Source organism: Columba livia, chromosome 6 (assembly GCF_036013475.1).
Source record: "Columba livia isolate bColLiv1 breed racing homer chromosome 6, bColLiv1.pat.W.v2, whole genome shotgun sequence".
Classification (NCBI taxonomy): Eukaryota; Metazoa; Chordata; class Aves; order Columbiformes; family Columbidae; genus Columba; species Columba livia.
In genome coordinates, this window is record NC_088607.1 from 25,367,344 (window position 1) to 25,394,717 (window position 27,374).

Here is a 27,374-nt window from a genome sequence, read left to right on the forward strand (position 1 = left end):
TTAAATTGCCACTGTGTTCCTAGTGAAATGCAGATTAAATACTAACCTGTAAAGTACTTGCTATACTCTTGTTCTATTTTCTGAGCTGTTTCAAACTGTTCTTTGGAATGTTTTTGTGTAACTTTGTCCCTCAGGAAGATTGGGTCTTTTTGCTCTCTGCAAAGAAAAAAGAAAGAAAAAAAGAAAAACCTTCTGTGAGAGTAATTTTTTTTTTAATGGATTTGCAATTATTAACTGCAGTTGGGGGAATGTGAAAGGCTAATTAACATGCAAGCATAATCCTGTGCATACAGTGCCATCTACTGTGTTTCAGCAGTATCAGCATAGTCATGAGTGCTAACAAATTCTGTTTGTGATCAGACCAAGACAGTATTCCTTCAAAGTCTCAGAGATTGGGATGCGGTTGATTGAGAAAGAATAATAGTTCCCAGTTCACGTAAGCTGGATCATCGTCTTTTATATATATATATATATATATATATTCCAGTACTCCCTACACAAAAGCTGGGCTCAAGTACCTCTCTTTTAAAGAGCTTCAAGCATCAAGCATTGAGCAAATGGCATATTTTATGTCATCTTACATATGACACATTTTTGAGACAATTGTTTTTCCATTATATATGTTGTTGGAAATAAAATAAGAAAAAATATAGAGAAATACAAGTGCAAGCGGGGAAAAAGTATTTCAATTTTGATAAAGGGCTCTAACACTCTCCTCCAAATCTGACTTGGAAGGACCAACTAAGCAGACTGCTGTGTAGCATTTCAGAGAATGCCACTAAAACGTGGGCTATACCAAAAAGGCTGTTTGGAAAAAAAACCTTTGGTGCTCATGACAGACAGAGACATTGTGTCACTGCATCTTATTTTGATTACTGCTAGAAATTCTTGCTTGTCTAGTTCAATCACTCTCTGTCACTTTCCCAAAAAGGGAAATAGCTTAATGGTCACCATTCCATTTCCAAAGGGGCTTCAAGCCATGACAGTTCCATTTATCATTCAAGTGCATGATCCTACAGTGGTAATGAAATACACCACATTGATTTTATGTCTTGCTTCTACTTTAAAGTGGTGATACTTACGTTCTTTATTAAATGCATAGTTCTCAAAGTTAACTACAGATCAAGAATATGAAAAGTTTTCAACTTTCAAAATGAAGATAACACAAGTATACTGTATCTCTCAACAAAACTGTTTCTTAACACTTATCTTGGGAGATTATGCCACATTTTGCCAAATCAATCTATCGGAATGGGTGAAGGCTTACTTAAATGTTATGGGAGGGACCAGGGTTTGTAACTCTGTGTTCTGTTCCTGGCTATATTTGAGCAGCAAATTCACCATTACTGAAAGAGCACTGCCCGAGAAGACCACACTATATACACTCCATGGGAAAGGGGGACGTCCCTTGCTGTTTTCACTGTAGAATGAAGGTGGGAAAGGTGAGGTTATGAATCTATTTGTACTGCATCCATACACATACTACATCCCCATTGAGAAGATTAATAATAGCTCTTTGTCACGGTCACCACTTAATCCTTGATGGATCTAACCCATATCTATAGTTTAAATAAAAAGGTGAGCAGGAAAGATCTGAGTGTATCCTGGAGTACATACAGTTTAGTCTACATTGTCTTTGAAAGATTCACTTAATTGACATGCAACCAAAATGAAGTTAAGACTATTTACCTAACAGCAGTTTTAACAAGGATTAATTTCCACATTTTAAAGAGATTTAAGATGACTAGGATGAAAGAAACAATAAAGGTAACAAGCTTATTTTAAGCTACAACAAATGTCCCTGAACTATAACCCTCACAGACTTACTTGATTTGTTTAGCATTTTTGTAGCGAATAAAAATTACAATAGGGTAGATATGAACACTGTGGAGCCGTTCGATGGCATGAGGAGCGATGTCAAGCAGACAATGACAATCCTAAGATCAAATGTAAATGCAAAACACTCATTCAGTTAAAGATCTCAAGCACACATGCAAATCCCCCATTTATTCCCCTACTTAAATCATAGCAACCCAAGAGAATTTTGCCACATATATAGCATTTGGGGGCTACTGAGCAATTCGTACCCAAAGGATTTATAACAAAAGACAGAAGATGAAAAACTGCAAGAAATTCCACTCATAGTACCAAAAGCATGCATTGATAGAAATAAAAGTATTTGAAGAACTAATGAAATGAGAACTCAGATTGAAATATATGCAATACATTTTTTCCCAAATACTCATATTCATTTTCTCTTTCAGAAGTCATAAGCAAGCACATGCATTAAAGTAATAAGACTGTGTCGTTTGACAGAAAACTATAAGCAATATACAGATTTTAATTAACATCTGTCTCTAGGATTAATATGATGTTTATGTTCTGTATGACTGCATTAAATGGAATAGTTAAAAAACTTAAATCCTCATTTCGGGGCTAGGGGTGAAATCTATGGCATCTAAGAAAATAAGTTCTACCTTTACTTAATAACACCCTAAAACAACAGGAGTTTCTACAAAGGTGAGCTTATATAAAATAATCCTTAAACAGTTATCTGCCTTTTTTATTTTTTTATTTACTCAGTGGCCCAGGGAATGATTCTCTGAATGGCTTAAAGGAGGACAATGCTAACATAATTTCCATCCCCCCAACATAGTATGACCATACATTCAAAATTTTGCCAAGAACTACAGCATTAAAAGTGACTCACCTTTTCTGTTATCTCTTTTATTGAAGCTACAGTTGTCACGTCAAAATGTCCACTCCTCCGTTTATAATCGATAAAGAGACAATCCTTCACACCCCGTTCAATGGCTTGTTGGGAAGCTTTCATAACCTCTGTTTCATAGAACCAGAAAAGATCGACTTTCATGACTATTCGAAGGCTAACAAAGTAATGCCTGCAAATTCAGATTATTGGGTTTTCTTCCATGTTTGTGCTACAATCTAGTTCACTTATGTAGCTGCTACTTTCATGTACCCTAAACAACAATAAATTGGTCAGATGTGTGTACTTACCCAGAGGACATCTGCAAAATTTTCCAGGGGATTCTTTGACCAACATGTCTTTCACAGCATCAAGTAAAGGTCCTAGAATAAGGACAGGCCTAGGAGAGGTGCAGTCCACTTTCTGTACACGCTGATATGCCAGACTTGCAGAATCTACACACAGAGAAAGTTTACTTATAAAAGTATAAATTATTTTCCTGGCATTCATCAGATAAACAGAAGCACCCTAAATGGTAATTATGAAAACAACTCCCTGGCAAGGGATAAGGGCCTTGACAAGTACAAGAAATGGTCACTAGCCATTACAGCATTTTTCTCCTCTTACCAACCTTAAAATAGATGTTTTTCTTACTGAACCTGGCTGGTGCTTCTCCCCACTCAAACTTAAAAACCAATCATTCCTATTTTTTCTTAAAAGTGTAAAAAAGACACCATATTTGGTTTCCCTGGTTTGGTTTGTTGAGCTCTTCCAAGAAAGTAAGCATTGTAACTAACGTGATTTTTGTAGAGAAGTGAAGACAGAGAAGTGAAGATTTTTGAGAGGTGCCCAGGATTTCTGTCTAGACTAAGCAACCTGGACAGAAATTAAATAGTTGAAAGGAAGATCAAAACCATGGATCAAAAAGCAATTGCCCTCTGCAAACAAAATATTAATGCCAATAGATCTAGGAATAAACTACCAAAAATTTAAACACTCTGGCTTGTTATTTAATAATAATAAAAAAATTAAAAATTATGAATGTGAATGGACATATGCTTGCCATTTGTACTCAAACTGACCAGAAACCAACATCATTTTTTAAGTGTCACACTGCAGCCATTTAAAAATTAAAGAGAAGGCAAAGCCCTCCCAAGTATAACAATGGTACTTGCCATCCAAGAAAGGAATTGAGTCTGTACTGATTGTATCAAGAGCCAGTAAATCCTTCCCATCTTTGGAACCACTTCGCTTGTGTTTATGCTTTCTTCTGAAGAATGACCTCCGTGCTGCTGCTGACAATGTCTTCGATGAGCTGTTTTCATCTTTAGCCTCAGACATGCTGTGTCTCCTGTAGAATTCCTGATCCATCCTATAATGAAACAGACCAACTGGCTGGCATTTAAAGTTATCTTTTATAAATTTCTTCAACAAATAATGTCACTGCTGCTTCAGGAATGCACTGGAAATGCTCATCTCAAGCCTTAGAACAAATATCTTCATCACAGAAAATTAATCAGAAACAAATGTTAACAAATTATAAGCATCTGAAAACCTCACACTATCATTATTTCCTTAGGATTGTTATAGTAAAAATATTATAGCAACATGGCACAAGAGGTGACCGCTCTGACAGGCAGGGCAAAATTCTCCAAGGCAGAAGCAGCAGTGTGCACCCACCTTCCAGTCAAGTGAGCCTCACGCAGATGTGGAGACCCCATTCTTTCTATGAAACTGCACATTATACTCATCCTTACGAAAAACTTACTAGCAATCCAAAATAACAGTTTTATTTTATGCAGTCTTATTTTATATGTGCACAAATATTTAGGCCACATAACACATGTAAAATGTAGTTGGTTTTACTATCTGTCTTCCAGTAACAAGCCTATCAATGATGTGTATGAGTCTGTATGCATATATGGTACTTCCACACATTGCACATAGTACCACTGCTACCACTGTCAGGGTGAATTTCAAGTTATGACATGGAGAGAAGGCTACTGGAAGAAAAGGAACCAGAAAAACAATAATCTTAACACGGAAAAAATATTCTAATCACTGAGTGATAACTAATATGGTTTCAATAACAATGTAAAACCTCTAGTTCCTGCATATTCCTGTTAACTGTTCTACCAACATTCTAAGATTGTGAAGGACACACGGTCTTATAACAACATCACTGTCCACAGACAACTAAAACCACTGATGGCTCCCAAGAACAACTGTGATAACCTTGGAATCAAGGATATATTTTTGCTGCAGTTACTCTCATTTTTGTTATTGAGTTATAGAACTTCATAGAATGGTTTAGGTTGGAAGGGACTTTAAAGATCATCTAGTTCCAACCTCCATACCATGGGCAAGGACACCTTACACTAGACCAAGTTGCTCAAAGCCCCATCCAGCCTGGCCTGGGCATCCACATCTTCTCTAGACAGCCTGTTTCAGTGCCTCACCACCCTCATGGTAAAGAATTTCTTCCTTACATCGAATCTAAATCTACCCTCTTTCCATTTAAAGCCATTAGCCCTTGTCCTATCACTATGGGTCCTTGTAAAAAGTCCCTCTCCAGCTTTCTTGTAGGTCCCCTCTATATACTGGAAGGCTGCTATAAGGTCTCCCTGCTAAAAGGTCTCCAGGCTGAACAACCCCACCTCTCAACCTTTCTTGACAGGAGAGATGCTCTAGCCCTCTGATCATCTTCATGGCCCTCCTCTGGACTCATGCTCCAACAGGTCCATGTCCTTCTTATGCTGGGGGCCCCAGAGCTGGACACAGTACTGCAGGTAAGGTCTCACAAGAGTGAAATAGAGGAGGAGAATCACCTTCCTTGACTTGCTGGTCACACTTCTTTTGATGCAGCCCAGAATACAGTTGGCTTTCTGGGCTGCAAGCACACATTGCCAGGTCATGTTGAACTTCCCATCAACCAACCAGTCCTTCTCCTCAGAGCTTCCCTCAATCCACTCTCTGCCCAGACTACGTTTGTGCTGGGCATTACACTGACCCATGGGCAAGACCTCGCATGTGGCCTTGTTGAACTTCATGAAGTTTACACAGGCCCACCTCCCGAGCCTGTCAAGGTCCCTTTAGATGGCATGCCTTCCATCCAGTGTGTTGACTGCCTCACACAGTGTGGTGTCATTGGGAAACCTGCTGAGGGTACACTGAATCCCACTGTTCATGTTGCTCACAAAGAAGTTAAACAGCACTAGTCTCAATTATTTATCATGACACTCATCTATATATCATTTCCATTTTTAGTTAACTATTTATTAGCATTGAAAACAACTTGATAGAGCAATATATTTAATTCAATGTTATTAAAATATGCCATCCCTAAAATGACGTGTCTAAGAATTATTATCTCCCAGAAAGAATAAAAGCAAACAAGTCTTTTTTATCACACCTCACTAGTCAGACTTTTAGAGACCATAAGATAAATACTGTAACTGAGGTCACTCACATATATTTACTTGGAATCTGTCCTCTTTCCAGCTTCTGAGCATTCTCATCTAGCTGCCAAGCCATCCAGCAACCAAAGTTTCCCTGTGGTAGAGTGTCATCAACATATAAAATGTCATCCTTCTTAAAGCTTAAATCCTGTTCCACCTCTGCCAGACGGTCATAAAGTGCTCTGGAAAGGAAGACATAAATAGGCTCTGCAACTGATCTTCACCAACTCAAGGGAAGAACACGCATACTTACTTTGAAAAAAAAAGATCAGTGGTGCACACTGTATTTCAAGTTCACAGAGAAATGTGCAGAGTTACTATATTACAGGCCGATTACTCACTGTCAGAGACTAGTTGGGATAAATTAGTAAACTTTGAATTTTATAAGTGTAGTAAAACTGATGTATTATCTCTCTCATGGTGGTCAGCATATTATCCTAACAGTCTTATGCTGTCATTACCAGTCACACTCGAATACCTGATATAGAATCCATCTCCAGGAAGGTCTTTTATTTTATTAAATTCTTCTATTCTATATTGAGTCTTTATTTTGATGTTTTCGCCAGGCTTCAACATTTCAAGATAAGCTTCCTCAGCTGTTTTATTACGCATATCAATGGACCCATACTGCAAAACACAATAAACCTCAGATGTGAAACTATATTAATAAGCAATAGGAGCAGGTGAGCTTGAAAAACATGCATTGTTTTTCCCACTGGCAAGCTCTCTATATAAGTAAATCTTGTCACTTAACTCTAGTGCAGTTTGCACCTTAAGATGTTGATAGCAGGAGATTGAAACATGGGGGTGGAAAACAAAATACTCAAGTAAACAAAGCAGACATGCACTGTGAGAGACAGCCTGCACTTCTTTAAAATGTTTTCCAAGTGTAAACTGAGAATCATAAAAATAGTAAATTCTTTCCAGTGTGGATTTTAAGGAAAGCGAGTGGTCTGAGGGAAGTCAGAAACACGATTACAAAGCAAAATCTCTATCTGCATACTAGAGGTGCAATAGGAGAGTCTCAGTGCTCACAGTCTCAATGCTCAGTTGAAACTAAAAAGGTCATAAAGACATGTGTGTTTATCACCTTAACAGTTCTGTCAAGTAATTGTTTTTCAGATATAGAAAGCAGAGTCAAAGACATATTGCACCATTCTCCCCAAACTCTCATTAGAATTTGAAAGTGATAAGATCAATATTCTTCTCTGTTTTGCAAAATCTTTCATATCCTTGCCTTTCTACTATGTACAGCAACTGGATTCAAGGTTTATTATTTAGAGATAAGAGAGCAGGTGTTCATAATTCCAAGTAGAAATGCATTAGTCCTTCAAACTTGTGGGCAGCTTGCACGCTCAACAGTGGGAGTTCTCCAGGTCCACATCATCCAGTTCTTCATGTGTCACAGCCAGAATGGAGGTTGTGCATTCTCATCATTCTTACCCAGGTTTTGCGGCAGGAACTCAAAATTCACAGAACATCTCTCATTGGAGACTGCAACATCCTCTTTAGACCCATCTAGACATTTTGTTAGTATGCTGCAGACTCTTCTTAAAAGCTTACCTCAAGTATCATGTCACCCAAGACTAGCCCATCAGGTCCGTTTGCTGGGCTATCATCATCTACATCTGAGACGAATATTCCATATAGGTTTCCACCACATATCTGGATCCCAAGATCCACTTGGGATTTTTTAACAACAACAGTTCTAGGTTCAGGGGTCCTTTTGTTTGTGTCCACAGGACCCCTTTTGACAGGGAGAAATAACACATGTACTTCAAGTTAAAAACTTGCATTACACATAATCAACTAGCCATCTAAAATATATATACATACATAATTACTAATCTAAATAAGTCATCTAGAGATAGAGCCTTGTAAGACAAACCTGATGTTCCCTACAGACCTTGTTAACTAAATCACTCTTGTAGTAAACGTTCTTCATTGCTTGCAGACCCCATCTTTCAAAAACAGTCAGAAAATATATGTATTTTTATCCCGGGGTCCACTTAACTTGTCTGCTGACTTATTTCAACCAGAAATACACTTTGTTGTTTAATACCCTTCACATCTACCCTTGAACTTTTTTTTCTTTCCTCTAAGGCAAAAATTTGACTCTCTACCTTAAGGAATTCCGGGGACTTGTAGTTGGTGTGGTTTGTTTGGATGGGGGTGTCATTGTTCCTTCATCCTGTTCACTCACAGTATCGATCACGGAATGATTGTCAGGCGTTGCACCTCCACTGCCTTGAGGGGTGGAATGATTACTCACATGTTCTAGGCGAGAACTAGGAGGATAAAACAAACAAAAAAACCACACACCACAAAAGATTGGTGGTTAGTTTTTCACCAACACCAAGTATTTTTCATGCAGTATAAAGGAAAAAAAAAAAAATGCCAAAACAGCATGCCAAGTAACATATGAACATATGTTGACCATAAGTCTAAGAGAAAGATAAAGCTCAGTTTTGAAGTGTGATCACGCATCAAAACGGGATGGATAATTTCAGTAGGTCATATGCCCTTTCTAATTAGTTTTTGGCAACTCCAGCTATAAAAAAAAAAAAATAAAAGCACTAGAATCTCATAATCCTAGGAAGAAGTAACCTTTGACTTTAGTTTAATGTATCTGAAGATTATGCTCAAACATGAGAGAAAATATAGTAGGTGCATCAAGCATATTTCTTTTCCTTTGACAAATATGTATCCACACATTATTTTTCTAAGCAACCACACTTCTCATCAGCACAAACATGCTGATGTTTGCAAACACATTATCTGTACAGAAGTTATCTACTAGCTAGATAATTGTGTGGACCAGAGAGAAGTTTTTTCAAAGCTCAGCCAGCCTTACCTTGATCGTGAATGATTGCCAAGCTGATACATATGTGGGTTATACTGAGCCAGAATAGTAATGGTATCACACTGCTGTCCAATGATTAGTCGAGCCTGTTGCTCTGTAGCATTTCTCAAATTGATTCCATTAAACTAGGGGGGAAAGAAACACAAACCAGAATGTCAAGTTTACAAATGGAAACTAGCAAAATAATTCTTTCAGTCTCTTAATTAGTTCAATGTCTACATGCTGACTTATTTCCACTAGGGTAAATAGGCTGGAAATGCTGTTAAGCAATGATTCCTAGGATTTACTCCTTGGAAGGAATCACTGTAATTTTAAACTACTTGGTAACCTGACCATGAGTTTAAAAATCTTTTTACTATTGAAAAACACATTTATTCTGAGCTGTCTTATGATCTAATGTCACTGATTAAATACAAGCAGGTTCAGATCACCAATCTGAACGAATTCAGGATTTAAAGATAAATTCCGATCCATGATCTATTCCGGTCCATTGTAGCATCATCCACACACTGTGCAACAGAAGATGCTTGAACCATACACCAGCATGAACAAATCTAACATTTGCAAAGCAGCTCTGTACAAAACGCTCTTCCATGTGTTAACCTAATATTGTAGGCAAAAACAGGACTGTAGCATACCTGAGTACTTTTTAAAGCAGGTATTCTCAGGTAAGCATATGGCACAGCAATAGCAGCATGAAACTCGGTACAAGACAGCTGCCTGAATATTTACTCACCTTATCAGGCAGAGCATGGTGTTGGGACAATATATTTTTAAGTACTGAAACTAGCTGGTTTAAAATTGAATTACATTTACACAAGATGCAATCAGATCTACCATAAAAAGACATTTTATGATAAAGCTTGACATTATTTTATGAAAAAGCCACAACAATCACAATTACTGGAATATTACAATACAGAGTAAGCACACTTTGCTATTTCTCACAGCATACACACTTTCTCAAGATATTCTGTTGGGGAAGGTAGTTATGGCTGGAGTCACATGAACTGATGCATTAAGCCATAGGAATAGTAAGCAAACAATTACCTCTAGTAACTGATCACCATATTCAAGGCCAGCTTGATGGGCAATGCTCCCACCTGTTACTTTAGAGACAAATATTCCACCATTTTCTCCGCTCACAATGGAAATGCCTAGTGGCTCAGAACCCTTCTGCACTTTAACATGACGTGGCTCTTCCATGTAGGGCCTTTTAGAGGAGATAGTTAAAACTGATTTGGACAAAATTGCACTGGAACCATCACAATTTCAAAGTTACATGCAATACTTTATGGCTGTCTGAATCGTAGTAATAAAAATATGTTTAAACAGATACTTTTAAAAAAATTACTGTCAACTCTTAAATGCATTCCTTTAACACCATGCAATGTACAGTGGCAGAAGTAAATGTATACCAGATACACAGCTGCTCAAAGATGTTATGGTAAATACGAATGATAAAGAGTATGATAGTGAAGTTGGTAGGAAAGAAGCTTCCAGATGAATGTTGTATGAAAGTAATTGAACCACTGTATATAGTATGTAATTTACAAATCATATTCCAGAAAGGTATGTTACAATTATAAATGCTGGGGGTCTTTATTGCCAGTGAAAATAAACATCATAAATGATAACGTGGAAAACCAAGGAACAACAATGCACAAATATCAGATTTCATATTTGTATACAGGGAAACATAAATTAGTAATGAAAATTAAGCAGTTGCAAACTCAAGCCATTAAGACAGCAGTTTGCATGGTAGCATTACAATTACCATGCAAATTCTCCTCAGGGCAATTATCCAAACATGTCAAATAGCACAAAGTGCGCAATACTGCTCAAGAAGGACAACCTTATATCAGGCCAACCTCAAACTCCTTAGTGATGAGAACCTAGGCCTAGGAGCCACAGGGATTCTCAGAAAAGACCTATTACGGAACAGATATCTGAAAGATGTAGAAGATTTGAGAAGAAAAGAACACTTAGAAAAAGACACACAGTAGTAAGACACTAGAAATATAACAAGAGAATGGCTGATACAAAAGAAAATCCTGATAAATTCCCCTTTCCTCCCCCCGTAGCTGGGATGTATCCACCTGTACAAATAGGGCTGATCCCTTCATGGAGTATATAAACAAACAGTAGTCTCCTAAAAAGTGCTGGTTCATATTATTATGAAAATGTCTACACAGCAAAAAGTGTCACCACATATTAACAGTCAAGCTCATTCAGAATGAAACAGCTTAGGTACCAGATGTGGTGTATTTTTAATTTTAATAGGGTTATACTCCTTTTGACACGCTTTCGTTTGAATGTATTATTGCCTAAGACTTCATTATATCATATAGACGTTCCCTAAATTGTGCCAGTTGCTTGAACTATTTCAGTTGTGCTGTTCAGAAACCAGATGACTTAACAGGACTGCACTCACTGCTACCAACGTGAGCTGGGCTGGAAAAAAAGTATTTTTGGAAAGAGTAGGATTTAGGGCTGGGAGCAGAGGGAAGAAGTAATAATTTCATAAATAACGTTTATTGCCACAGTATTTTAACTATTTGCTAGACTTCTGCAGTATGTGCATAATAGTTTGCCAGCTTACTAGTGCATAAAAGACAAAAACTGGCTGATGATATAAATACAACTCTGGAACCAAATAATCTTCTAATATCAACATCACTGTTGGCAGTAATGGCCTCAGAGCTTGTCTATCAATGTAATGAAGACAAGGTAGGTCTACTACCAGCAAAGTTAAACTGAAGCCCACATTTTTTGTATGTAGCATTTCTTAGCTAAACTGTGTTAACTCCCAGAAAAATGCAATTTATGATTTCTTTTTACTCATTATGAGCATGTAAATTGTTATGTTATATGAAGCTGCTTAATACCACAAAAATTATCATGGCATACTACCTCATTAAAAACTAAAATTACATCTTTCTAATTTTTATTTATTGTACCTTCCTGCTTTTCCATCTACCACATGCATTTTTAAATTTGGTGTGCTTGTTCTGGATTGGAATAAGAAAGACTCAAGCCCATACAAATTGCACAGGATTGTATCTTAGAATTCTAGTAAACACAAAATATGAATGATACCTAGTAATGCATGTAGTAGAGAATCAATAAGTAAAACAGAACAACAACATTTTAAAAGTGTCTTTCTTGATAAGCAGTGTTATTGAAATTAAGTGAAATGCACTCTTCTAGAACAGGCACACTCCCTGCCGTAATTACTGAACACCGATGAGAAAAAAAGTCTTAATTGATCAGATCTTTTAATTTTTGTTTAAATTAAAATCAACAGAACAAACGAACTTTTTTTTTTTTAATCTGTATTATTATTTTTATCTGGAGAAAGGCCAAGAAAGTTACATATATGTTGTTGGAAGCAGAAAGAATTAAGACCAAATAACCATTTAAAACATTATCTAGGCATCTTCAAACATTTTCTTAGGAAAGAGACTTAAATCAGCTACTTTCTTAGGTTAAAAATTGTCTGTGTTAGTTAGGTTTTTATTTTGCTTTTTAAAAACAAACTTAGAATTAGATTCTTTTTAGAAAGTCAATTCAGACTATGGTTTGCACATATGCATAGCAAGAGCAAAGAGGCTGGAACCTGACTGTACTTCAATCATCTGATCAGCATTAACAGAAATTGTTATTTCCCAGAGATCAGAACACATATCTTGTGCTCAGAGATACAAAGTCATAGGGGTGTCAAAAACCTCGCTATTGCAGCTGAACATTATACATTATTAGTCACATGAAAGAGAAAAGAAATTCTGACTTTGAATTTGCAAGTGACAATTAGAAAAACATTTATATGAGGACACAAATTGAGTACACGTAGTACAAAAGTCACACTGAAGAAAGGATGAAAATTCACAGAGACCTTTCTACATTCCCTTTCCAAGTAACACTGTCCGCTGTACACAATACATATTCTAGAGTTACTGCAATAGCTGAATTACTGATTCTTTACATAAAAGTTTCATATGACATTTTATGAATAAGTTTTTATTACTACCAGAAAACTCAGAATACAGAATATCCTTTATTCTTTATCATTTACATTTTTATGGTCAGTGCTTTTACATAAATCAAGGAACACAAAGGGGTCTTGAAGTCCTCATAAATGTAACCTGTTCCAAAACATCATAGCTGCTTTACACTGCCAGAATGGCATTCAGCTGCCTTACTGTAAATAAAAGCCCAATTCAGATTTATGTCTTAGTGTTCAAAGCTTTGAATTCATGCAAACTTTTTGATATATCCAGTCTAGCCAGATCATGAGAAAATGAAATCAGGTGTCCAGGGCTGATACCAGAAGCAATATATCTTGAAAATATTCATCATGGATACAGAAAGTCATCAAAACACAAATCTCCTGGGTTTAAGAAAACCATTCTATCAGGTTCAATTGTGCAAGCATGTAATTAATGCTATTGCTAGTAGTGGTCCAGCTACAGCCAAAGGTATCAGTCACAGTAGTAAAACTGCAACTGCACATATAGATATATTCTTGCCCAGTTATGACCTCAATTTTTCATATTATCTGGCTAAATTAATCAAGGCACAGTGTTCAAGCATAGATTCTACAACACTAAGGCACCTGATTACTTAGCTACCAGATGGTACTAGGTCTTCATTTTATTTAGTTTTCTAGAGTACAAAACAAGCACCTGAGATAGTTCACCTTAAGGGGTGTATTCCAATTTAGATCACCCTTATTTGGTGTGGCCAATAATCTAACATGGAAGAAAAAAAACCCTTATTAAATGCCTTAATTTTCTAAACTTGAGAATCTGCTCTTCAGTTTTGAAGAAAAAATCCACACATACTTTGTAAAGAAAATAGAAACACCAAGTAACAGAACCAGAGATGCACTCCTGCACCTACATCTCTGTCATTTAAACTAAATGTTCATATTCCTTCAGGCCAATAAACAAACGTACCAAATTTTCTCAGACACATTGGTATGAAAAGCAAATAACGTGGAGACCTTACCTATCTTTTCTACGTTCTCCTACAGATACTGGGCTAATGGAAATCCTAGGTAATGTAGAAAGGGAGTTCTGAGACTGGCTGCTGGCGAAAGAAGACGTTTCCAAGTTAAGAGGTGACTGCGGAGGAGTTATCAAGCTAGGACTGCTACATTCAGAGTGTGACAAGGAACCTATGGAAAACCAACAGCTGAGTTTTAGTATCCTGCATCTGTCAGAGTCTGGAGATCTACACAGACATAACAAAAGACACACACATCTGAAACGAGACTGGTTGTTCACTAGCACTCAATCATATAACGAGCTTAGGGAAACCACTTCAACATTCCTCAACATAACTCATTTCAAACAGTGCAAATTTACTGTCTTTAATGACTATACGTCAAATCTGTCCCCTGTATGTGTGCATGCAACTACTGCCATTCTCAACAAGGAGAAGACATCACAGACAAGCTACACCATATACATGTCTGAAAACACTTAGCAATACAAAGTTAAAGAAAAATAATAAAAACAGGAAAGGAGAAGTAAAATAAAACTTAATAGGTAGGCCTATTTTCAAATAACATTTATGTACAGTCCTTTCCTTTGGGTATGAGATATATTATGAAACATCTGGAAACACCAACAAAACCCCAGCATGAATCATACACAGTGACAGGAAAGCTCTGCAATTCCAAACAAGCTTAACATGACTGTTTGCATCTCTTCCCTGGTTGTACCCTCCCCCTGAGTAACTGACTGAGCAAGTGTCCTGACAGAAACACTCAGTTTGCTTCCTCTGAAAAAGCTACAAAAAATAAATCTCATATTACTAGTCACAAATGACAGCCATTTCTAAGAACTTTATTTGCCCAGTTAGGAAAAGTGCTGCATGAAATCCATTAAGGCTACAGAACATCTGAGCAATGATGTCATCAAACTTTGAATTCCACAGCTCTCCAGCACGCCAACTGGTATTTGGTTTCATGTGTTTATACATCCTACACCAAGCAATTATGAGTGAAGTACTAAAGTATTTTCACTGTATTTCAAAATATACTTTACAATCAGCAATACAATAATATGCAAAATAATAAACAATCAAAAAATAATGCAGGTCATCTCACTGTTAAAATTTTTAAGACATCGTTCTATAAGATAAACCACAACTGTAAAATATAGAGCAATACTTATTCTTACTTTTTTTTGGTGTGCACATCCTAGAATCAACTAACAGCAAAAATAAACGTTCATTAGAAAGTTTCTTTTCCTACCTTCCTGTGGCAAAATGCAAATTTTCTAACCTTAATAAAACTGTCATACTTAGATTTTGGCACAACTTCATTTAACAACGGCAAATGCTTTGCATTAGCAATACTGGAAATAGTATGACTAAAATTGCTTATGAAATAACTCACCTCTGTCCGAGCCCATGATGGACCTTGGATATCTTGGAGTCAAAGGGATCTTAATTCGTTCTGCTCTGTATTGCAAGTTACTTGAAGAACCTATTTTTACAACAGGAAATCATTACAATAACAAAAGTAAAAACTACGATGAACAAAAAAAAAAAAAAAACCCACAAACATTTATATTCTGCTTCTTCAGTAAGCATTAAAACAGCCTCTGAATTTATGCACAAGCCTTGATAATTACCCTCATATATACTGTGTATATCATATTTCTAGTAAGTTGTCTTGAGTACACAGCCAATATAAACAGAGCACAACATAACCATACAGTATATATATACTATTCATTCTTGTATGAAAAAAATTGAATTTTTTTTCAAACAAACAAAATTTAACTTGAAGTCCAAGTGAGAATCTAACAACTGTTGATTAAGAATCCACAGGACTCTCCAAAAGGCACTTAAAATATTCTAATTACATTCTGCCTGGATGAATACATACATTTTTGACACTGTAAACTGTTATGCCATTTTTGCTGTGGTTACAAAGCTGTCATGCTCTATTCAGATGCAACTGTCAATCGTTGATGTAGCACAAGACACATACATACACAAAAAAGTTATTATATGAAATGTTAAAAATTCTAAAATGTTAAAATATTGCTGCTACAAAGCATGCATTTGCTTGGTATTACTGGGATAGGCATAAACAATCTTACATGTCAATCAAGTAAACACAGGTGTAACTTATCATCCAACGATATAATTTACATTAGGCCATTAGTCATGCTTGATGTTTTGTTCTGGGGGCCCGCTGCTTTTCTCTTCTCTCCACTTCACGGAATCTTAAAAACACTTTGGCTGGGCCTCCCATCTTTATAAGGGTACTTTTATACAGTAACAGGCACAGAAAGGAGAATCACTCAAACACACAGCATTTTAAAGAGAGTGTAAAGAACAAATTAAAGAGCTATCTCTAGGGAACACCTTTAGTCATAAAACCACAAAAAAAATGAAGGAACACATGATACATTTAGGCTTTGTTAGCTATGACAATTCTACGATGCATATGTTTAAGGAATTTTCCATTTATTCTTTGCCTCCACTATACAGGAATTCCAGAGGAAATAAATCAGAAAAGCTATTTACCAAGTCTTGCACTGGATGGTAATGAATTTGAGCCATGAGATGCTCTTGTACGTGAATTTTCAGAGTAGTCATTGGAGTGTTTATGACTCAGGTCCAAACTCAGGCGACCTTGATGCTGGGAACTACATCAAAAGAAAAGGAGAATAGGGCAACAGTTAGAACTGGGTAAAGGACCTCAGCAAATAGCAAACTGGCCAACAAAGAAGTCTGAATATCCCTGAGTTACTCAATAAAATGAATGTTCCTCTCCTTCCCACTTTCTAATTGTCCCATCATTTTATGACTTAAGAGAAGTCAGAGGAAAGATAGCCCAAAGTACTATAAAAAAAAGGGGAAGGCTTTATTTGCTTTGGCAAGAACAAGAAAAAAAAACATTCGAAATTAGTTCACTTAAAAAAAAAATTTCTTTGTCAATATCAGCCAGCGGAGCGGAGGGAAACCTAATCCATCGGCTACTGAAAGACAGGAAAGTAACTGGCACATCACTTCTACACAATAATGGCTTCGAGAACCCCAGGTCAAAATAACAAGCAACAGCATTGTGTTTCACTCTGCACTCTATAAAACAACTACGAGAAGCAATTTCATCCTAACAAAAACAAAAACCTAAGGAAATAATAAGTTTTAAAACACCTGGGATGCAGATGCTGATGGCATATTTGGCTGGCAACTGATGGGCAATTGCTGGTGTGAACTCTATGGCTCCAGGCAGTATAGATTGGATTTCTCATGACAGCAGTTACTGCAGGACATGGTGCTAGGCTTCTTGGTACAGTACCTGCTTAAGATGATAAAAACACATTCTTACCAACATTATTAGCACATGAACTACAGAATTTTAAAGAATTTAAATATTTATATAATCACATATTATAACATCTGCATGTATGAACATGTATATATAAATACAACTAGCATACAGAAAAATATATTATTAAGCACCATGTTACACCTTCTAAGTGGTACACGCATATTTGCAATCTGGATTATAATGTGGTTAGTCGGTAATTAAGATTACCAAAAAATGAAGTCATTCACAGTATATTGTTTTAAGGTCCACGGGTAACTAAAAGATTTCCTCTGTTTTCAAGTATCAAGCTTTTTTTATACAGTAATAAAAATTCTGCATTTCTCTCTGAATAGCCTTCTGATAGGAACACAAGTTTTTAATTGGTACTTGAACTGACTGCCACTAAAACTACTCTTGTTCTTCTCCTATTGCCTCAAAGACTCACACTTCTAGTGTGTTCTATGACTATAAATAATAGGACTTCAATATTTGTGAAACTTATTTCTCAAGCTGTGATTTCAAGTACATTCATGCTTTAGTACTCAACCAAGCGAGAGCAGCCCTGTGGAGAAGGACCTGGGGGTACTGTTGGATGAAAAGCTCAACATGACCCAGCAATGTGCGTTCGCAGCCCAGAAATCCAACTGTATCCTGGGCTGCATCAAAAGCAGCATGGCCAGCAGGTCAAGGGAGGTGATTCTGCCCCTCTGCTCTGCTCTGGTGAGACCCCACCTGCAGTACAGCATCCAGCTCTGCAGCCATCAGTACAGGAAAGACATGGACCTGTTGGAGAGGGGCAAGAGGAGGCCACACTTCTCATGTGAGGACAGGCTGAGAGAGTTGGGGCTGTTCAGCCTCAAGAAGGCTCCAGTGAGACTTTACTATGGCCTTTCGGTACTTTAAAGGGGGCTTACAAGAAACACAGGGACAAACTTTTTAGTCCAGGCTGGACGGGGCTCTGAGCAACCTGATCTAGTTGAAGACGTCCCTGCTCATGGCAGGAGGGCTGGACCAGATGAGCTTTGAAGGTCCCTTCCAACTCAAACTATTCTATGATTCAACCGAAGTCTATTTCGCCATCTTCCTCTTAAGTGAGTTTGTTGCATAGAATACAATAGTAAAAACTTGTTCACATTTCAGGACTTAGCACTGTACAGTCAAATGTTGGTTTGACTTGATTGTGTTATTATGCAAACTATCTTGGTAATATAAAGCTTTTAAGTTAGAAATAATACCTTTTAATACTTTTTCTACTATTATTAAAAGAGGCAGAAAAGAGTAAAAAATCAAAGAAAAGCAAAAGCTTTACTGATCTGAGCTACTCTTGAGCATGCTTTTACATTCTGATAATTGTTTGGGTTGGAAGCTGTCTGTTTTTCCAGACACACAAGTCATTACCTCCTTCGCAGACTCCAGTAAGAAGAAAATCTTCCATAATTTCTAGAGCACACAGGAGTTTGGGGCTTTCCAAAGAACTGAGGGTAAACTCATACAAATCAATATTATCTTGATTTGAAAAATCAAGTTTTGTATGCAGCTGCTGAAGGTAGCTAAAGACTGAACAATCCATCTGGCAACAAGTTTACCAGGTCTAACCAACTAATGTATGATACCCTAATTAGGTCCTGAAGCATTTCTTTTAGTTTGTGTCAATTTAAGACCTGCTAACATGAACCCCAATACCAACAACTGTTTGATCAATTGAGACCACACGCTAATTGTTTTCTGTTTTACCTGATTATACTGATTTCTGTGTGAGCTGCTTGCAAGTCCCCTCTTCAGCAGCTTAGTATCTCAAACGCACCAGCATTTAATATTTAATTTAGATTAAGATTAAAACCAGTTTGGGCACTCAACCTGAGAAACTCCAAGCATTTCATTTCCAGTATGTAGAACTTAATATGTTGTACTTTCTGAACATCAGATCTTTTTCCTTGGAAGTATTTGCGAAGTTAAGCATCTAAGTTAAGTATCTCAGAATGTTTTAATTTTACTTGTGCTAATGTATAGGCTACAACTTGTTCACCACTAATGTATTCAAAAATTCTCAGCACAGAAAATGATTAAACAAGTCCTTCAGCAAGGAGATGCTCAGTTTCCTTAATGGTTCTTTAACAGGTTTCACTTCTTTACAATCCAAAAGCTGAGCAGACCATGTTCATATTACAACAGATTACAGAAATATGTTTTGTGTGATATTTGTTCTGCACTTATCACAAATAATCCCCAATATTTTCCATATGTACAGACTCTTTGGGGAATTTCTAGAAAGTAACTACAAGATGTCACTCACCTGCTGACATGCTGCCAGCATACAAGGCGGCAGGCACAAAACCGTCACTGTGCCTGGCAGACCGTTTTGGTGAATATGGTGCCCATTCCTGTAGCTCTGGAGACAGATGCTCCTCACTAGCTGGAGCATACTTCTGCACCTACAAAAACACAGAAATTTGATTAGAGGAAGTTGGAGATTCAGAAAAAAACAAAACAAAACAAGTGCTTGCCATCACAGCGCTTGTTACAACTTTATCTTTCAATGTTGCTGTTCACTTCTGCCCCTTCCTTCCTCCATCTTGCTCTGTTACTAATTTTAATTATTTCATAATCTTTTTAGGCCAATGTTTGCAATTTAACTGGTATACTCTCCTTCATAAAAAAAAACACCCAGCATTTAGTTATGTCTCTCCTTTAAAATACTGCTTTCACAGGACATTTCAACAGTCATTTCAGCTGCTCTTGCAAGTGTTTCCTAAAGGTGACCCGGCTAAGAAGCCAGGAAGTGTTTCCCTCTCAGTCTGCATTTTCGGGTATGCGTGGAGCAACCTTTCTTCAAGAGAGTAATTCAGGCTTTGGAACCATCACAACTTCTGTACATAATGTGTTGACACTGGTGAGTTAAGGAACATGAGAATAGCTCAGAAACTGACAAGTTCAGGGCTCAGCACTCAGGGTTTACACATTTAAAACATACAACACAAACCATGAGACTGAAGTATGGAATGAGTGAAAAATGAATTAATGAAAAGGTACTTACAGTTTTTATGATATTAATTAAATGAAGAATTACTGAGAGCACAAAGTCTATAAGATACAGAGGTACCTTCTTAGAATGAATGCTTGATCACTACCATGGGTGTATTAGAAATTGTACCACTACTCAGGAATTAAGTTCTCTTAAATTTATCCACTTATCAAAGTACACAAACTTAACTCTGTATATACCTAAGGAAACTGATAACCACCCAATATGGCTACAAATCCAAGTACGCTGCATGTTCTACATACATATTTTTGATATTATAAATGCTAATTCTGCAGTTAATACATGCAGACTGGATACTACCACCAGACAACCTAAGGTAGTTATAGTGCACAAAAATGATTCCACCAGAGAGAAATTTTCATAGTGAATGATGTCCACTTTTTGAGGCACAGTATCACCTCTCTCCAGTCAACAGCTTCAGAGATACGAAGCTGTGACTATCTTCATGGAGGATAAGGAAGAAATTAAGGGAGGAAAAAAAATTTAAAAGTAATCACAGAACCTAGTCCTAATTTAACCCTAGAAATGTAAATTAACTAATATATCAAGTAATCTTAAAAACCAAAAATTATGACTTTATAGTTCTATTACACAATTTGTTTCACCTCGGACCAACACCTCTATGATACCTGCACTATCACTTGGGCACTATGTAGAACCAACTAGAATATGCACTTGTCAATCCTTTCTAGTCTTTTAAATAGTGAGTGCCAAAAAAACTCCATCCGTTCCAGCGAACAAATTTCTTACATGTAAGCCCCTACCTACATGTGTCCCGTCACAGCTGCCAACTCTTCATTATCAACACAGGACAACTTATATGCTCGTGATAATGCACTATAACGAAGCATGGGTGTATCAGTGCTCATTACTGATATTCTACATAAAGCAAAAACCCTGCATTCAAATGTGTTGAATAGTTTGATATTGTTTTGTTGTTATATATGTGCCAAAAGATGTTAGAACATTCCTTCCTCAGCTTTTTGCAGGGCAACTCTTGATGAAAAGCTGTGACCTTTCTCTTAGCCGTACTGCTTTCCAGACCTGGGTTAGAACAAATCTGCTGCTTTCAGGTACTTATGCTTTTCTGTCATTGATAATGCAGAACTTGCTGGAAACTTTCATTAAAAAGGCTTAAAGCCCTCCGTAACTATTTTTCCCAAAGAAATGTTAGGGAATGCAGAAAAAAATACAATAAAAGCAGTCAAAAAAAAAAAAAGACAAACAAAACCGCTAGCTGTTCTCTTATACCAGTATTTTTGCAGAATATGGCTCCAAACCTTGCATTGCTTCCAATTCAGCTTTGCTCTCTGTATTGCTTCTAAAACTCAATGAAAATAATGGGATTATCCAGGTATAAACAGTTACAAGCAAAAAATATGATATTGTGAGTTATTATGGTGTGATTATATACAAGCAAAGATAAGACTTTTTGAAACTTCTGATTTCAGTTGGGAAAAATAATCTGTATCTGCCACCTTAGCAAATCTGAAGCAGTAGACCTAAAGCTACATTATTGATGCTGCCACTTTATATAAAGTCGCCATCTAAATAGGTTCATCTTCTTAGACCACATAAAATTTTTCTTCTACCTACTGTGGTAAGACATGACCCACAGTCTCCACAGTAGCCTTGTTTATTCTAACAAACTATAATCTCATTTTGAACTGTATTCTTAAACCACATTTTCATAAACAGTCCATCTAGAGTGTAATGTACCTAATGCCCTATGAATTTCAGATTAGATTTACAAAATTTACACACACAGAAAGACTCAAAAAACCAACACTGTGAATGGCGTACCTTTTTTCCAATAGTTTGTACAGTGATCTGGGCAACCAGTCTGACTTTTGGAAAACTTAGGAGATTCTATTGTTAGCTTTCCTAAACCTGCCTCTTTGCATTTTTATTTATTTTCTTTTTTTGGTCAGGTGGTCAAAAATATACACAAAAGAGCCCTGATTTTCCACCGAGCAGCATTAAAACCCTGAGATGTGGCTGTTAAACAGAACCCTACGATTCCATTTGGTGGCCACCAGCACCTGTTAAAAACTGCAACTCCAAGAATTGGTTTTGTACTCTTTGATACTACAAACTGTCGAGTCTGGGGTAGCTTCACAGGGAATGTGGTTTTTGAGAACACGTTATGCTTCTCCTGTTATGCTATGAAACTGGGCACCCAAACACACACTGAACATACACTTTAAGGTTTCTAGTTTTGTGCTTCAATATACCAAGCTTCTACCTGAAGCGCAGGATTAGGAATGGGCATAGAGGTCATTTTATGCCTCAATGCAGGAGCTGATTTTGGCCTTGGCCTTTTAATCTCTGGCTCTTCAACTCTTTGAAAGCCAATGTCATCTTCACAGGATTTCCTTGAAGAGAGGTGAGTGCAGTCAATACCCTCCTCCCGATAATAATGCCCAGTGTTCCTGCTGCGCCCCTTGAGAGTAGCAGAGTCCTGCTTAAGTGCCAAGGAAACTGGAGCTTGGACAGTGGCTGGGCTGGTGGGTGGAGATCCCGTTGTTACTGTAGACTCTGATGCAGAGCTTGCCTGCTGTTTGTGCTTGAATTTGATAGAGTCACTTCTCTTAGGAGGAGTTGGAGGAGTTGAAGCCACTTCAGATTTTGATGGCTGAGGTGAATGGCCTGTCACCTGATTAGGGGAAAGGTACTCCAGCTTGGGAGGAGTTGGTGGTCTTTTGAAGGTATCAGGATCAAAGATAGATTTCCTTTGTTTTGGCTTTTTGTAGACAGAGAACTTCTCCGTTTCTGTTGCTGAGATGTTAACCATGACTTTTGGCCAGGTACCACCACTGTGCTTAGCTCCATGTCCTTTGTCACACGTGGTCTCAACCACCATACAGTCAGCTCCCGTGGGTTCATAAGGCAGCCTTCTGTTGTCCAAGTCAACAGCTCCATAGTCTCTGTCCCCGTATGCCTCTGGGCTGAAGGAGCTGAGACTGTGTTCTGAATCACTGTGGCAACTGTGCACTGTGTTCCTACGAGAGTCTACTCGTAGTGTGTTATTAGGAAAAGGTTTGTGATCACAAAATGAACCACTGCTCTGATCACTCTGCTCCTTCTTGCCATCCATGATGTCTGGATTGAAAATGTCTGTCTGTGTTGAGCTATTGAGTTTCAGATTTCTTTTATTTTGGGATTGTATCTCTGATGCATGAACCCTACAGTTCGATACTTTTTCTGAATCCTTCAGATTTTCAAATATATTTTGACCGCTCCAAGATGAACTCTGAGGAAAAACCTAAAACAAACAAACAAACAAAAAACCACCACAAGTGATCACATTATTAAGGTTGGTTTCTGTTTAGTATGAGGCATATTCTAGCCTCCTTGATTTACCTATACCTGAATATGCACCAACACATGTATAGATACAGTTGGGAAAGGTTTAATAAAATTTTGGAGATCAAAACACGGAACACAGATAAAATGAAGCTAGAAAAAAATTTTAAATGCTTTCAGAACAATTCCAGAAGGGCAACTTCACACTGTGGCAGAAGCCTTTTACTGACAGTGAAAGGACCTGCACTCTACTCCTACCTCTGTTAAGTGATGCTAATAAGTCATCTCTCATTGCCCATTTTCCCTTCAAATATTTCATCTTTTTACTTTCTTAAGATCTCAAGCTCTCTGGAGCTGGAATTATCACTCACAAAGGCCATGTCACAGGCCCAGCATAAGAGGATTATAACCTCAATAAGCAAAACAGAATAATATTTTTATTGCAATAAGTCTGAAAAGAAAGTCTTGTACTTAATCCTCACGATAGCCAGAGTTCTGTTCTCTGCACAACTCCCTCTGGACTAAAGGAAACCTTTCTGTAGTCAGAAGGCAGTTTATCTTTCATGTACAACACTACTGCAGTCCCAAAGACGAAACCAAGAAAAAAGAAGGAACTGTGCTAGGAGTCATTTCATGCAGCCAGCAAACAAATGGGAAAGAAGTAAGAGCAATAAATAAGTTTCATTTCCTACCAGATGCCACAATAGCCTTACTTGGAAATAACTATTAAGTGTACCACCAATGAAACGCACCCAGATGGTCTTATCTTTAGCAGAGACTTCCTCATAATGATATATTCATTTGTGGCATACTCTTCCCTGAAGAACTAAAATAATTCTGTGTAAGTTCAAAAAAATTCTGCGAATTTAGCTTCTCCTACTCACCTTCATCAGTGACAGGGTAAGGGAATCTCTACAGTTTCGTAGCAAAGCTTCACATTCAGTAAGTGACTTATTATCTAGTGCAATGCCATTGATCTGCACACACAAAAAAAACCAAACACAACAGAGATCCGTAAATCAAAGGTAGCAGGTGCGGAGCATCTTAAGGTAGCATCGCTGAGACAAAAAAAACCCACTAGTTCTATATGTGTACATGACTCAAGTCTGGTTGACCTTGTCCTGTCTTTTTCCATTCTCCACTAAAATAAACGAGCCTGTTAACTAAGATTTTGCTATTCCTACTAGAGATACAGTGTAACAACACTTGTTGCACTACATTAGCCTCTATGGTATTTGTACATCAACAGTAATCGCCTTCCCTTCTTCGGGGGTTCATAAATCAGACAGGTTGTTTAAGGCTGCAAATGCACATAGAAGAAAACCTCCCCCACCAAGAAGAATGACAAGAAACCTTTCATCCAACCAAGGGATGTCTTTTTGGAACTGACCTTTCCTATTCAGTACAAAAATAACGAGTATCATTATATACAAGCCAAGTGTGAAGAGTCAGTGTCTCTGTCATTAATTCTCATATGAACCAACTGGAGCAAATAACCTGCACATTATATTAATCACTCAGTCTACAAACACATTGTTTATAATAAATACTTAGTGAATATACAAAAAGGTCATAATACAGTGAAAGTAAAAAATTAACTGGAAAGTTTGGGATCTTAGAGGAGCCTCAATGATAACACTTTGAAATAAATTTAAAAAAAACAAGGAAGAGAATGTATTCTTAAGACTTACCGCAATTATTCTGTCTCCCACAGTAAGGGAACCCTCTTTGGCAGCTGGGCTTCCAGGTACAACAGCAGCAACAAACACTCCATTTTCCAGACTGACCCCACTATCTGAAATACACAAAATAAACATACATTTACTCCTGCAATTCAAATACCTTGCCCAGACAGCATGTCTGACCTGCTTGCACAAGAAAGAACTAGCGAACTAATTGAATTTCATTTTCTGAAAACACAAATAAATAAGAACACAATGGCGGAAAACAGGGATTTTTTAAATATCCTAAAACCTAATGTAATAATAAAAACCTGAGGTGCCTGATGGGTTTAAGAATCCTGTTTAGCCTTCCAGTAGCACTCCAGACAGGCAGCTAACTAGAAGTATGAAAAATAAACTAATAAACAAGGAACAGACGCACCCCCCACAAAACCAAAACCCACCCAAGAACAGAAAACCCGTACTTTACAGAATAAAGCTATCAATATAAGCATTCTTAGTTTGCTAAAAACAAATAATTAAAATCCCTATAAAGGAGGTAGTAACAGCTTAAGTGGGATTTAAGAAGCTCAGAACAGGCACCTTTACATCAAGCCATTTTTGGCTGAACAAACACATACCAGTTACCTACACCCTTTATAGCAATTACCTTTATGTCCGGAAACATTGATGTGAAGAGGTGTTACCACTCGTCCACCTAAGGACTTCCTTCTTCGAACTACCATGTTAATAACACCACCTCCATTTAGAACAGCTTTTATAACTTGCTTTTTATCCTTATTAGTAAGATCCACATCATTTATCTTCAGCAACCAATCGTTCACTCTAGCAGATAAACAGAAATAAACATGTCAATGTTACAAGCATACCTTGCTGGATGCAGCACATGAATAACATCCATGGAAAAGGATGCAGCAGAGCTGATCTCATTATACCAAACCTTAATTATCTGGAGTTCTCTGTTCCTGAAAAAGCATTGAATAGCAGCTAAATGAAAACCAGAACTTATAGTCTGCACTTCATAAGCAAAAGTATATCCTGAAATTGGTAATGACTACCCCTTATTTAAAAGCAACATTTTGGACAGAGGAGAGTGGTTAAAAAACTCTTATTGACACTAAGAATGGGAGCAGGTTTCAAATTATCCCTTGCTCTACTCACCTTTCCCTCTCCCTCAATACCTCACCCTCATGTCTTTCCCAAAATTTAAATAAATAGATCAAAGTTGGAGGAGATAATCAACAGAGTAGGTAAGACAGAGAAACAAAAGAACTCTTCAAATCCTGGTAAGCTTTAAAGGGATGAGTCAAACTGTTTAATTTCTGTAATGCTTTCAGGATTTGTCTTCTCAGTTCAATTTCCCAAACACTATTAATAATACACACATAACCAATGATAAAAAACAACTTTAAAAAATGGGAAAAACTGCAGGCAATTTACAATATGGTCATATTCAATTTATCACAATGAACAAAAGACAAGTATCTTCCAAAGTCAAACCCTACCTTAATCGACCATCAGCGATACTTCCTTTGTCTACTTTGGTAACGAAGATCCCACAGTCTCCAGGGAGGTATGGCTCATTCACGCCTTCTGCCACATCAAAACCGAGTGCTTTCAAGTCCATATCATCCTAAAATATATTATTAATAAGTGACTCAACTGCACTGGCAACCATTGTGCCACTGGCTGCTAGCAAGAGGCATTACTGCACGTCTGTACTATGCACTTACATTTACAGGGTACCTGTTCTGGGCAAGTTTTTATATTTTATACTTCAATATATAAGCTCCCAATTCTCAATTCCATTAGTTATTAGGCATCCTCTGGCATTATGAAAATTAAGGCTGAAATAACACAGAATGGAACTTCAAAGAGGAACAGGAAAGTAGAAGGGCATAGAAGAAAGCACGTTCAGACCCGTATAACCCATTTTCAGGTATGATGCTGGATGCATCATGAGAGAACAAGGACATG

At 37.3% G+C, this 27,374-nt stretch overlaps 1 protein-coding gene across 5 annotated transcripts in view; it reads right to left on the reverse strand.

Moving 5' to 3' along the window:
• Nucleotides 1–27,374, reverse strand: part of DLG5 (discs large MAGUK scaffold protein 5) — a 107,286-nt gene that overhangs the window by 4,211 nt on the left and 75,701 nt on the right. The window contains exons 12-33 of one of the 5 annotated variants that reach the window (XM_065068506.1): nucleotides 26,903–27,030; nucleotides 26,047–26,222; nucleotides 25,407–25,510; nucleotides 24,600–24,692; nucleotides 22,655–23,674; nucleotides 19,660–19,798; nucleotides 17,210–17,354; nucleotides 16,577–16,698; nucleotides 15,435–15,524; nucleotides 14,039–14,207; nucleotides 10,900–10,977; nucleotides 10,079–10,241; nucleotides 9,020–9,153; nucleotides 8,289–8,453; nucleotides 7,729–7,912; nucleotides 6,644–6,792; nucleotides 6,177–6,347; nucleotides 3,883–4,079; nucleotides 3,019–3,162; nucleotides 2,711–2,838; nucleotides 1,828–1,937; nucleotides 47–156 (exon numbers count right to left, since the gene is read on the reverse strand). In XM_065068506.1, the coding sequence (XP_064924578.1) occupies nucleotides 47–156; nucleotides 1,828–1,937; nucleotides 2,711–2,838; nucleotides 3,019–3,162; nucleotides 3,883–4,079; nucleotides 6,177–6,347; nucleotides 6,644–6,792; nucleotides 7,729–7,912; nucleotides 8,289–8,453; nucleotides 9,020–9,153; nucleotides 10,079–10,241; nucleotides 10,900–10,977; nucleotides 14,039–14,207; nucleotides 15,435–15,524; nucleotides 16,577–16,698; nucleotides 17,210–17,354; nucleotides 19,660–19,798; nucleotides 22,655–23,674; nucleotides 24,600–24,692; nucleotides 25,407–25,510; nucleotides 26,047–26,222; nucleotides 26,903–27,030 (3,919 nt within the window). Of the gene's footprint in view, nucleotides 1–46; nucleotides 157–1,827; nucleotides 1,938–2,710; nucleotides 2,839–3,018; nucleotides 3,163–3,882; nucleotides 4,080–6,176; nucleotides 6,348–6,643; nucleotides 6,793–7,728; nucleotides 7,913–8,288; nucleotides 8,454–9,019; nucleotides 9,154–10,078; nucleotides 10,242–10,899; nucleotides 10,978–14,038; nucleotides 14,208–15,434; nucleotides 15,525–16,576; nucleotides 16,699–17,209; nucleotides 17,358–19,659; nucleotides 19,799–22,654; nucleotides 23,675–24,599; nucleotides 24,693–25,406; nucleotides 25,511–26,046; nucleotides 26,223–26,902; nucleotides 27,031–27,374 lie in introns of all 5 variants that reach the window. The other 4 variants (XM_065068505.1, XM_065068508.1, XM_065068507.1 and 1 more) reach the window with 4 other exon arrangements.